This window comes from Cnephaeus nilssonii (genome assembly GCF_951640355.1).
Source record: "Cnephaeus nilssonii genome assembly, chromosome: 11".
In the NCBI taxonomy this organism is placed as follows: Eukaryota; Metazoa; Chordata; class Mammalia; order Chiroptera; family Vespertilionidae; genus Cnephaeus; species Cnephaeus nilssonii.
In genome coordinates, this window is record NC_137082.1 from 41,384,684 (window position 1) to 41,398,367 (window position 13,684).

The 13,684-nt window shown below is 43.4% G+C and overlaps 1 protein-coding gene across 1 annotated transcript in view; it reads right to left on the minus strand.

Moving 5' to 3' along the window:
* Positions 1–8,008: 8,008 nt before the first annotated feature.
* ATP8B1 (ATPase phospholipid transporting 8B1) overlaps positions 8,009–13,684 on the minus strand; it is a 111,620-nt gene continuing 105,944 nt past the window's right edge. Inside the window, exons 27-28 of the mRNA XM_079783546.1 lie at positions 12,285–12,415; positions 8,009–10,175 (exon numbers count right to left, since the gene is read on the minus strand). Of these exons, the coding sequence (XP_079639672.1) occupies positions 9,951–10,175; positions 12,285–12,415 (356 nt within the window). The 3' untranslated portion in view covers positions 8,009–9,950. The remainder of the gene's footprint in view (positions 10,176–12,284; positions 12,416–13,684) is intronic.

Here is a 13,684-nt window from a genome sequence, read left to right on the forward strand (position 1 = left end):
ATTTATAATTTGGACAATGGTATATTTGAACGCATAATAATCTGGCCACTCAGTGTATATCCTATACAATAAAAGGCTAATGTGCAAATTGTCCCCTCGACCAGGAGTTCGACCAGTAGGCAGGCCAGCCAACTGCCCATGTCCCCTCCCCCTGGCCAGGCTGGCCGGACCCCGCCCATGCACGAATTCATGCACCGGGCCTCTAATATATATATATATATACATACTGAGTGGCCAGATTATTATGCGTTCAGAGATACACACACACACATACACACACACACACACACACACATATGGTATATATATATACCATCTGAGCTTCACCAGCCAGGGCTGTGGTATATTTTTATTTAAAGTTATAAGGACCGCCTAACCGGTTTTGAGGAGGCTAAAAGGGCTAATTCCAATGAAACCCTGATATTTGGAGGCTAGTGATCTGAATCCATGCCAGCAAGCTCAGTGTACATTCCTGATAACCTATAATTAAGTCACTACCTCTTTCCCAGATACTGGTCTTGCAGAACCGGTTTCAGAGGCCGTTGGGCTGTGGACAGTGCAGTGCACAGAGGGAGGGTTATTAACGCTGACGCCAGGCCAGACCATCAGATACGGCCTGGAGACCCCCAACACCTGGGGGCCTTGCAAGGCCCAAGAAAAGGACCGGAAGCATAATCCATGTTTGCGGGACAAGGACCACAGGGAGATATAAGGGAGGGCCCCATGCATGTTCCTTAACTCAGATTTGGAAGGCTGTTCCCTGAGTCTGCTGGCGTATTAAACAGTGTCCCTCCTTTTTTTCTCAGAAGCGTCCTTGGTTTTCTTTGGTCTTCTGCAACAGCTTGGCTCAGTGGATAGAGCATCGGCCTGTGAAGGTTCCCAGGTTCGATTCCAGTCAAGGGCATGTGCCTTGGTTGCGGGCACATCCCCAGTGGGAGGTGTGCAGGAGGCAGCTAATCGATGCTTCTCTCTCATTGATGCTTCTAACTCTCTGTCCCTCTCCCTTCCTCTCTGTAAAAAATCAATAAAATATATTTTTTTAAAAAGAAAAATAAATAAAGTTATAAGGATCACTATAGGTAGGCATAATAATGTGAAAAGAACTAGGGCTTCAAACCTGGTTGAAATTCTGGTTCTGCCTTTTAATATTCTCAACTTATTGAAATACCAGAGTTTGTCCTTGAGTCAAAGGAAAACATTTTTCTCATAAAAAAGTCTAAAAATAACTCCATACACAGGTTCAGAGTCTATTAAGAATATGAACCAAATACTTTTCTTCAATAATATTGCACTTGATTTCATAGATTTTTTTCCCTTCCATCCTTCCTGAATTTTTTTTTTCTTGTTCACATATTAGTTATCTATTACTACAAAACAATTACCCCAAACTTTAGGACCTTAAAACAACAAACATTTATGACCTCACATACTTTCAGAGAGTCAGGAATTCAGGAGTGGCTTAGTTGGAGGTTCTGGCTCAGGGTCTCTCAAAAGACTGTGATCAAGGTGTCAGCTGGGGTTGCAGTCATTGAAATGTAGTAAGATTCTTAAGTCTCACCTTTTTCCATGCTCACTCAAGTGGGTGTTGACAGGAATCAGTTCCTTATGGGCTGTTAGCCAGAGGTCTCCCTCAGTCCCTTGCTATGTGGGGTTCTCCACAGTGCAGCTTGCGTCATCAGAGCAAGCAAGACAGCAAGAGAGAGTGCAATCAAGATGGAAGTCGGTCTCTTGCAGCCAACTCTTAGAAGTGATATCCCATCACTTTACCATGTCCTCTTCATTAGAATGAAGTCACTTGGTCCAGCCAACACTCCAAGAAAGGGTTTTAAACCAGGGCATGCATATTAGGAGGCAGGGATCATGGGGGCCACCTTAGCTGCCTACTACAGCAACCTAAAAGGTAAAGTGGCATTTCATCATTTCTGCTATAGTCTACTGGCCACAAAGACCAACCCTAGTGCAACACGACAAAGGACTACACAGGGGTGAATACCAGGAGGTAGAGCTCAGTGGGAACCATCTTAGAGGCTGCCTACCATAGCCCATCCAGATGCATTTCTCCTCTCCATCCTGTTCTGGGCCTCTAGAGGCTGACTTCTGGGGACCACATCAGTGGGCTCTCTGGGTTTGGTCCCATACAACCCATGGGAGCACTGGGGGAAGAGTAGAGGGAGGTGGGGAAGTCGGTACATATTACCCCAGCTCCCTCGTGGCAGGCTGGCTGCAGCTCCTGTCAGGTAGCAATAAAAGACTGGCATTCGAACGGCCCTTCATGAATTTAGTTTTACCTGATCCACAAAATTGGATGTATTGTCCCATGTAAATGTCCATTAGAAGGCATTCAACATGGAGCAGGTCTCTGTAATCTGTGGACATTGGCCTTTGCCCCCAAACACCCCAGTGTTTGCTCAAAGAAACCACGTGCAAAGTGGCTATAGTAACAGGATGGAGGTTATGCATGGCTCTGACCTCATGGACTGCCCTTCATCAGGCTGATCTGGCTGGCTGCTGCCACTGCAGAGCACCCAGCCCGCCAACAGCGGAAGCCAACTTTGAGGACCTGATAGGACACCAATCTTTGGGGGAACCAGGTGGCCACCTGGTGGCAGGTCGATTTTTTACATTAGACCCCTAGAGGAGGAGGCAACAATATGCCTCTCGAGTACATAGTCCACGTAGAGGTGTGCCCGCACCAACACCTGTGAACTTACAGAATGCTGAGCCCATCTCCATGTACATAGTATCTTCTCCAGCCAGGGAACACATTTTAGTGAGTCGAAGTGTGACGATGGGCTCACACCTGTGGAGTTCACTGGTCTAATTATGGGCCTTGTGTTAAATTAGGTTATTGTTTTAAATGTTCACACATGCTCCCCTTTCTTTATGGGAGAAATATACTTCCCTGCTTCATTTATGTAGTGTTTGGCTATGTGGATTGTCTTTGACCGTAGGATATGTGATGCAATGAAAGCTTTCAACTGTGCTTGTCCAGTTGAACTTTTCTTGCTTCCGCCATCATCATGAGAACATACCCCAATCGACCCACTGGTCCAAGGAAGGTGAGAATCTGCAGCTTGAGCCAAACCCAACTGAACTCAGCCCAGACCAACTGACCCCTAGATGCATGAGTGAGAAAAAATGATTGCTGTGCTGCCTCTGAGTTTTGCAGCATTTTGTTACACAGCCTTATCGTTGCAACAATAGACGGACACATGCCCCGTTACCCAGAAGCAGTTGGCTTAAAAGAATAGCTGCTGTTATTTTAAGTTATGACATTCAACGAGTGCCATCTATGCCTTAAACCAGTAGCCAATGCAAAGTGCAATCTCCCCCATAGTGGGATGCATATTATTATTTTTTAGTATGTCTATCGGTTTCAAAGAAGTCTCCAGGTATTTCATGGACATAAAATAACTGCGATGTCTTTGACCTGCCCTGAAACTAAGAGGCAGGAATCTTTAGGGAACACAGCTCCTGCAGACCATCTCCTCTCCTCACCACCCTCAGTCTTTACCCTCCCCTGCTCCCTCTGTAATAAATAAAAAGTGGTGAGGCTGCACCGCCTCTTTCCCAGTGGGATTCTCTCCTTATCTGCCCACATCCCGCATGTACTTGCCTGTGCTCACTGGATCTGGTAGGCACCTTACATGTCCCCACTGGATAGTAGGTAAAATGCGTTCCTGGCATCCTTCCAGGGCATTTAGCACAGAGCCTCGCACTCAGCAAGCGATTGATAACTACCTTTTAGTCTCCTTTAGTCCAACCTCCCTCGGGAAGCAGAACTTTCCTTACGGCGTCGTTAAAAGGGTCACTTCCAAGAACAAACTGAAGTTTGTTGGTGCTGATGAATAAATGGAATGAACTGAGTGAATAGCTATTGCTCTTCTGTCTCCTCCTCCGAGTCTAGCCACCTCGGGGCGCCCTCTTCCCGCGCTCCTTTGTGCTCCACTTCCCCGCCCACTCAGGGTGGTCCGAGCCTCTGGGTGGATGCCCCTTTCGCTCCAGCTGGCGCTGGATGCGAATCGCCGAATCGCCGTCCTAAAAGTGTATTGACTCCCGGAGAGCTCAGGTTGCGCGATGCTGCCGCCGCCGTATTTTCTCTGGGCCACTTCCGCGCTTCCCTCCCGGTCCTGCCTTTCCGGCTGCCGGGTCCACCTGCCGGTGAGGAGGGAATCCTCAGGCTGCGCTGGTCGCCGGAACACGGCTCTCGGCACCATCTCTTAGCAAATCAACAGATGTCTTTAAGCTTTTCAGTTATTTGCACCTCGAAACAGTCTTTGGAGACAGAAGAGGCCAAAATCACTAAGTGCCTCGAGGGCTCCTCTGTATCCCCAGGGCCGGGAACGGGGGTGCGGTGGGGGAAAGCCTAGTGTTCGCTTAATTAGCGAAGACGTCCAAATGTCCAAAAATCTCAGTAATATTTAAACCCGGCTTGAGACAGCAAACAAAAGTGGGACTTACAATAACGAGGTAACTATTAATTTAAGGAATTGAAAACGTAACTTTCTTCCCTGCCGTAGAGGTCATTGTAAGCACCCAGGTTTGCTGGTTAATTTATTTCCGTGATTCTGGGCTCCTTTATGTTTGTGTAGAATCTTTTCCTAGAGTTGCCTAGAATCTTTTCCTAAAAAATAAGGATGAATGAGATGGTCAGGTGCTGCTACCTGCCCACCCATTAGGGAGGTTGAATAATAATTCTTTTCAGCTGGGCTTATCATCAAGCTACCTCGTTTTATTGCACTTGGCTTTATTGCGCTCCACAGATGTTGCTGTTTTTAAACAAATTGAAGGCAAGACCCTCCTCACCTCCCTCCCCCCCACCCCCCCACCCCCCGCAAAAAGATTAAGACCAGCTTTATTGTGATATTCACTGTATTGATCTGGAACAGAACCCACAACATCCCTAAAGTATGCCTGTGTATAACCATAGGACACAGGACTCCTTGAACCCTGGTTGGGTTCCTTAACCTAAGGCACAGAATTATTTTTTTAAAATATATTTTTATTGATTTCAGAGAGGAAGGGAGAGGGAGAGAGAGAGATGGAAACATCAATGATGAGAGAGAATCGTTGATTGGTTGCCTCCTGAACGCCCCACACTGGGGATTGAGCCCACAACCCCAATATGTGCCCTGACCAGAATCTTATAGTGACCTCCTGGTGCATAGGTTGATGCTCAACCACTGAGCCATACTGGAAGGGCGCCACAGACTTTTTTTTTTTTTTTTTACTGTAAAATGATAATAATTCTTTGGAAAGGTTGCTGTGAGGTTGATAAGAGATTAGGTATGCAAAAATGCCTAGTATGTACTTGGCATCTAGCGAGCCTTCTGAATTCTATATAATAAAAGCCTAATATGCTAAGTGTCCAGTCGACCTGTTGGCCATTCAACCAATCAAAGGGTAATATACTAATGATATGCTAAGGCCACTCAACCACTTCCTATGATGTGTACCGACCACCAGGGGGCAGTCGACCAGTCGACCAGTCACTATGACGTGCCCTGACCACCAGGGGGCAAGCTCTCCGACAGATAGGTTAGCTTGCTGCTGGGGTCGGGCCAATTGGGACTGAGCAAAATGGGCCGGATATGCCCTAGAGCCCTCCCATGTCTCTCCCCAGCCCCGATGGTGCACTGGTGGAGTCCCTCGGCCTGGCCTGTGCCCTCTTGCAATCTGGGACCCTCAGGGGATGTTGGAGAGCCGGTTTCAGCCTGATCCTACAGACCGGACCAAGGGACCCCCACTGGTGCATGAATTCGTGCATCGGGTCTCTGGTTAGGATATAAATGGTATAACAAATTACTGTTATTCTTTTGTTCCTGCATGAATCAAACCTTTAAGCCTTCAACCAAACTGCTGAGGGCTGCTGGTGCACCGGCCCCCATTCCCCACCCTCACCCCACCCCTTCACCTTGGAGAATTCTGGCCAGAATCAGAATGTCTTAAGATTTTGCAATCTTTCCCTCTGCTCCAGCTCTCAGCAAGTGACCTGTCTCCTCCATCATGCCGTTAAATAGGAGCTCTCTGACAGCCCTCCCTTAAAACCGTCAAACTTTCCTGCTTCAACACCCATCCTTTCTATTACAATGCAAGTAGTATCCTCCCTCCTGTGTTCCGGATCCCTCTCTTCTCTCCAGTCTAATCTCTACACTCCAACCAGGGCGAACACTTACAGACACAAACCCAACCATTCCATCCTCCAGCTGGCAACCTCCCATGACTTCCTTTTGCTCTCGGGATCCACCCCAATTTCCCTACATGCTCAGCAGGCTGCATGTGCCCTGGCAAGTCATTGCTTTCTGAAAACACAATTACCATCAGCCTGAGCTAATTTCTTCACTGCATTATCCTGGGTGCAATGTGGGATTTGGGATGACCTTCAAGAAAGTTGAGGGCAGTCAAAATGGAGGAGTTGCGTCCTCTGAGCAATGAAGAGCACAATCATTGCATCAGTTTAGCAAGAGATGAGGCCCCGAGGTTGTCTCCGAGGCCCTGCTGCTGCTTTCTTGATTTAAGAGGCTTTTTGCTGTTGGAGCAGGTCACCCCAAGTCACAAAATGCTAAGAAATGTCCCCGTCTTGAACATACGCAGACAATTGAAAAGAGCTCTTCTTGGTCTGCCTTTATTCACGATGTTTGCAAGGATAAAATCCTGATACAAGTTTTCCAGGAATTGGAACCAAAACTCTACCTTTAGAAATAGTCCTTAGTGATACTGTATTACACTCCAATAAGCATGTATTTTCATGTTGGTCACACAAAGTTTAACTAAGGAAGCTGAAGGTAGGTGGAATCCCAAAGCGGATGGTAACCCCAAACCTCCTATAGGATTTCCATAGACTGGCTTATTCATTATGCACCTTGGCTCAGCAGAACCACTTTAGAATGAAACTGCAAGACGACTCCCAGTGGGCAAATCAACCTCTTTTCTAAAGGTTGAGCACCTAGGAGAATTGATTCCTGATGAGAAATGCTGGACTAAAGATCTCTCCCATGTTGGCCTCACAAGCCAGATCCAATATCTTTAATCCCTGGGTGGAAAAGACACAGGGAGACGTTCCAGGGTTTATGACAGCACTTACAGGGTGATACTGCTTAACAGTATCAGGGCCAAAAGGAACATGGGTAATCTCTCCAACTGGAGATCCTGAACAGGTTATCTGGAGTGAGTAGCCCATATCCTGAATTTGGCGCATATATATATATATATATATATATATATATATATATATATATATGGAGAGAGAGAGAGAGAGAGAGAGAGAGAGAGAGAGAGAGAGAGAGAGAGAGAGAGAGAGGCCCAGCTGGCGTGGCTCAGAAGGTCACGGTTCGATTCCTGGTCAGGGCATATACTGGCGTTGTGGGGCTCCATCCCCAGTAGAGGGCCTGCAGGAGGCAGGCAATCAGATTCTCTCTCATCATTGATGTTTCTATCTCTCTCTCACTCTCACTCTCTGAAATCAATAAAAATATATTTTTAAAAAAATGTTACCCAGGCTTTTCTGAAGGCAAAGAAAACCTGTTTGCATATAAATGGCCTAACAAAGCCCACTGCTCAGTCTATAACCATGAACAGGATGCTTCCCAGGTCACCCAAAGGGGCAAAGTAGAGAGCTATGGGTTGCTGGTCTAGAAATTTGTGGGCTAGGGAGATTCTAAGTTTGAGAGGATTTGTAATGTTCAGTGGGAAAAATACCAACTCAAACTACCATTTTTTTGGCTTAATAACCATTTATATTGTTATTTAATTTTTGGCGTGGATAATCTATTCATATGGTTCAAAACTAAAAAAGTTTAAAAAGAAAATTCAATTTTTAAAAGTCTCACTACCCACTTTTCTCTCTCTCTCTCTCTGCAGCTTCCTTTGAAGTAAATGATACGCAGGCCTCCCTTGTTGATAGTGCAGGTTTGGTTCCAGAGCACTGTAATAAAGAGAGTGTTACAATAAAGCAAGTCACACTAATTTATTGGTTTCCCAGTGCACATAAAAGTTATGTTTACACTATAACGTAGTCCATTAAGTGCGCAGTAGTATTACACCTAAAAACAAAACAATGCACATACCTAAACTTAAACATGTTGCTAAGAGAAAGCTTACCATCCTCTGAGCCGTCAGCGAGTTGCTTGCGGTGGAGCTCTTGCCTCCAGGTTGAGGGCTGCTGAGTAATCAGGGCGGTTGTTGAAGGTTGGGTACCACATCTATTGACTCTTTCATGAGAGATTTCTCCTTATCATTAGCATTAGACCCACAGTAAAATTTCTTTTACAATGGGAGTTAATCCTCTCAACTCTGCCATTGGAACCCATACCCTGAGACTTTACAAGTCTGATCACCTTTTCTCAGTCACTTCTCCCCTAACACATAGTACTCTGCTTCTTCCTCACCACCTGAGGACCCCTTAGTTCCTTTAGGAACCTTGCAGGCTTAGATTCTTATGTCATCTATACAACTGTAAAATAAATAACCCAACTTAAAAGATATTTTAAAAGATTATATTTTCCAAAGATTTTACTAAATCATTTATTTTTTTAAACAAAAATATACATTAAATCTCAGATTTACAGAATGTAGAAATAATTTATCCAAAGCAATTTTAAAATTGTTAATATTGCACCCCGCAACATAAGTCTTTGACACATTTGCATTCTCGAACTTTCCCACAATTCACAAAATGGGAGAGAAATCTGAAACAGAATTACACAAGCTAACTTTTCTTTACAAACACACACAAAACAACTTACAATTTTTTTAAATTTACAAGATAAAGAGAAGTTGTAAACTTTCAGAAATTTGCTTTCATAAAGAGCCATACATTCTTTTATCATACCTAGAAAATGAACTATGTACATGCTGAGATTTCCTCATAGCAATTCAATGGGACAGATACTGTGAATGTTCACAGCCTAAAGAACAGAATTATTGAAAACACTTCTGCATCTTCACTAAAATATGGAAACCGTGAAAAACAGAATGAGAAAAGCTTCTGGAAAAATAACTTTTGCCTCTCAGTCTTAGAAATGTAGCTACCAACAGCCCTTTTCTCTCAAGGTCTAACAAGTGTAAAAGAATGAGGTCTCTGTTAAATACTTTACATATAGTAAAGTCTCTTATAAAATACTTTACATATAGGTAGGCACAAAGTTTGCTTTTCAAAAGAAAGCTTTGCAAAATATTTTGCAACTTATCACTGATATCCTCAGTTTTTTAAAACTTTTTTTAAAAAGCCCATACATATTTAAATCCTTTTTTTTTAAGAAAGTAGGGAACAAACTCACCCAGAACTACATAAAGTGGCTAAAGTAATATGGAATAGTAAGAGTAAAGGTATGCAATGTGCTATTTTAACCTCGTAGTAAACTAAAACAGACTAAAACCTTGTACTTACAAAATCTGAAGTAATTTTCCTTGATTGAATTATTAAACCAATTTGAGAACATGAAACCATTACAACCCTGAAAAAGCATTGGACCACTGAGCTCCAGGTGATGAACATTCATGAATCTTTTGTCACTACCATCATAAATGAAAGATCTTGGTTAAAAGGTGGTATGTGTATATATATGAGCCTCAGGGAAAATCTCATTGAAGATCCCAGACTGCAATATCGAATTCAAATTTTATAATGCAATACCATTTGAATTGAAATACAAGACATTTTCTAATTCTGTTCTAGATTGAGACTGGCTTACAAATTTCCCTTTGAATCCTAATAAACATAAACAATTGAACAATAGGACTTTTAAAAAGGTATATTCTTGGATTTGCTATTGCTTAATAGTCCAACCCAAGTAGTTTGTCAACAAGATTATGTCTTCAAAATCCTTGTGACAAGTTCAGTTTTTTTAAAACTAGTCCTGAGAGTTTCATACAAAAAAAAAAAAAAAAAAAAAAAAAAAGACATTTCCTCTGGATGATTGTTTTGCTCCGGGCAGTTTGAGGCTGGTGCATCAACTCTCCACAGTTCGCCTGTACTCCGCGGTCCCATCAGCGATTATTGCGTCCAGGGGCGAGCGCTTCTTGCGGATGCTGCGCCCCGTGGAGATGAGGTCCGCGTAACCCCGCTGGTGGGAGAAGGCATAGGCCGAGCGCCTGGAGGACATGCCACGACGGAACACGTATGGCCGCCGCTTCCACTGCTCTTCTGCTTTTAATCGTTTGCGATGCTTCTGAATCTACAGAGGGAGAGAGAGGGGTCAAGGCTAAAAGGAACGGGCTGACGGAATGGAGGTGAAGGCAGAAGAAGCCTGGCCAACAGGACGGGGACAGGATACTAGCAGTTAGCAGCTGTGCATCACTGCAGATTGCCCAGGACCAAACCGGACAGAGTCGGACCTGCATTACCACCATTTGTCCACCATCCAGAACTGAAAAGTCAGTGCCGACATGTACACATAAGGAACTGTTGGACATTGAAATTGGGTCTCAAAAGAACTGTTGGCCCAGAAAGAAACTCACTACACACTGATTCATTTGCCTGTCACCATAACCATTATTGCTTGTCTCATTTTCGGTTCTTATAAGTGTATTTCTAATAGCACATGATCTCACTCATCTAGGGGAAATAATGAACAACATAGACTGATGAACAAGAACAGAACCAGAAACAAGGAGGCATGGATCAGACTGTCGGGCCTCAGGGGGAGGGTAGGGAAGGGTGGGGGTAAAGGGGGAGATCAACCAAAGGACTTGCGTGCAGGCATATGAGCCTAACCAGCGGTTAAGGACAACAGGGGGGTGGGGGCATGTGTGGGGAGGGGTGTGGGATGGGAATGGGGGGACAAGGACAAATATGTGATACCTTAATCAATAAAGAAATTAAAAAAAAAATGTCAATGGAGGACCTATACCAGGCTTTCCCACAACATGCTGAGGCGGGCATCACCACCCTCACTTTATAGATGAGAAAATGGGGAGGGAGGGAGGGGGAGAGAGATTGTGTGTGTGTGTGTGTGTGTGTGTGTGTGTGTGTGTGTGTGAGAGAGAGAGAGAGAGAGAGAGAGAGAGAGAGAGATGGGGAGGAAGTGTTATGTGAGGATGTGAAGTTTAGATCTTGGAGCTAGAAGATGGGGAACCTAAGCTCCTAAGTTCGTACTCTTTCCAATTCCTAAATCAGACTGATTGGGGTTCAGGAGAAAATTCTTTCCCTCGTTGCTACTGCATACACTTGTCAGTGGAAAAGGGAGATCCAGCGGTTACTGCAGGTGGCCTACCTAGCACCTACTCTCTGATGGACACTGAATTTATTCCGGTACCCTGTGCTCCATACAGTCGCATTCCTCCTGGGACCTGGATGCCACTCCCAGGGCTGGGACTGATTGATTTCCCTTGCTCAGTACTAGGCCAGGAATGAGCATGTGACTTAATTCTGGCCAATGAGACTGGAGGGAAGTGGGTCTGGCCCTTCCAGGAAGTCTCCAGGCTCCTAAAGGGAAAATGATAGAGTAATTCCCTGGATATAGACATGTCAGGATGCAGCGATGCTGGAACTGCTGAGGATCCATCCTTTCACTTCAAGATGAAAATAGCAGAGGGGAGAGATGAAAAGAACCCCAGTACTTTTTGATGGCATTAAATTGCTCATCAACAGAGCCCAAAGCCTGCTAATTATTTTGTGAGTTGTTCAGCCACATTATTGCTCAGCTACAGCTTTCTTGTATCTCAAAGGATCCAGCTACAAGGTGACATTTTTCTTTAAATGAAGAAAGAAACGCGAACCTATCTGCATGGCAGAATGCTATTAGTGTAATTGTTAAATCGAGAAGATAGATATATGGGGGTTCTATACCATTCTCCCTTTTAGGTTTGATAATTTTTGTAACAAAAAGTGAGCAAACAAAAATGCTTACCCCAAATGACTTATTTGCAAGATGGAGCTAACGAAAGAGAAGTAGTCATAAAAAAATGTTCACACCAAACTTCCCAAAAGCTTAGACATGTGCAGGAAAGCTGTTTTTAAGCTTTTTTCTTTTAATCCTCACCCAGTAATATTTTTTCCATAGATTTTTTTTTAGAGAGAGTGGAAGAGAGGGAGGAGAGGGAGAGAGAGAAACATCGATGTGAGAGAGACACATCTGTTGATTGCCTCCTGCTCGTGCCCCAACTGGGGCCTGAGATCTAACTTGCAACCGATGTATGTGCCCTTGACCTAGAATTGAACCCAAGACCCTTCTGTCTGTAGGCTGACCCTCTAACCACTCAGCAAAACCAGCCAGAGTAGGAAATGCTCTTTTGATTTTTGTGAGGGGCACGCAGAGCTAGGACAAAGAGTATTTTTTCTGTACCTTATCACTTTCTGATGGCCATATGGTCATGGACAGGAAGCGGATGGCAACGACGGGCAGTAAGCACACTGCAACAGTCAAAATGATGGTCAACCAAATGTATGGCTGTCTCAGAGCATTTGAAGCTGTGCCTGTAAGAAATGTGGAGAAAGGGTCACAGGGGTCCTTCCATCCTAGGGACACAGTTCCTGTTCCATTGTCCATAATTGGATTCTCTGTGGAAGTTTTACAAGAAGCAGATTACCCTTCCAAAACATCCCGTCACTGCTTACGGAATCAACATTTTAAAATCAGATTACCTTCCAAATTTTGCTTTGCTTAAAGTCTCTGGAACAAGACCAATGTGCATAAGTGAACAAATAAGGGGGAAAAAAGTGCATTTGTTGACAGGATGCATTGATTAAAAATACAGAAGTAGGCAATCTGACTTTTTTCAGGAACTTAAAACAGCTCTTTCCTATTCATAGTTTTGGTTTGAAACTCCAAATACTAATATTGCCATTTGTGTGCTAGGCTTTGTAGTAGGTGTCTGACACAGATCATGCCATGTAATCAGTTCTGAGAGATGAGTATTCCCTCTTTGCCATGGAAGGGAATTGAGTCATGCTATGGCAACTCCCTAATTAAGACCCACATCGGACTAACGAGAGACAGGCATTTCCCACTGCAATTCGGCTTCTAGTTGATGTCAGAGGAAGTAACCATTCATTTCTATAATACAATCGGATCATCACAGATACTACTCAATTTTAAAACTAGAGCCAAATTTTTTACACAACATTGTATTTATACTGTAAGTTTCTAAAAATAATGGTCTTTTTTTAGATTTTATTTTTTATTGCATGTATTGGGGTGACATTGGTTAATAAAATTATATAGGTTTCAGGTATAGTTTTTAAAATGTGGTTTCTACATTGATAAATGTGTCTGGGTTTAAAAACCAATATCTATAGGAATAGTCTAAGTCACTAAATTTTAAAACCAAGTCACTAAAGAAAAATGTAATTTTAAAAAATGATCTCAATCCCAAGAAGAAAAGGGTTACCACAGCAACCATCTTTTACAAGCCAAAACTGGTTGTAAAAAAAGAAACAATTCATCTTTTACAGGAAACGGAGTTTATGGGGATTTTTTGCCATTGTAAGTCCAAGATACTCTATCCAAAATAAGAAGTTCATAATTTCCAATTCATGATAGTTATTTATAATATTTATATTTATAAACTCAAATTCATTCCAGCATTTGTCAATTTGTCCTATATTTTACACAGTTGTAAACTATTGTGTTTTCTGTAACTGTATTTATTGCTCTGAAAACATATCTCCAATGTAGTCCACTTAAAACAATTTTTTTTTATAGCCCTAGCTGGATTGGCTCAGTGGATGGAGCGTCGGCCTATG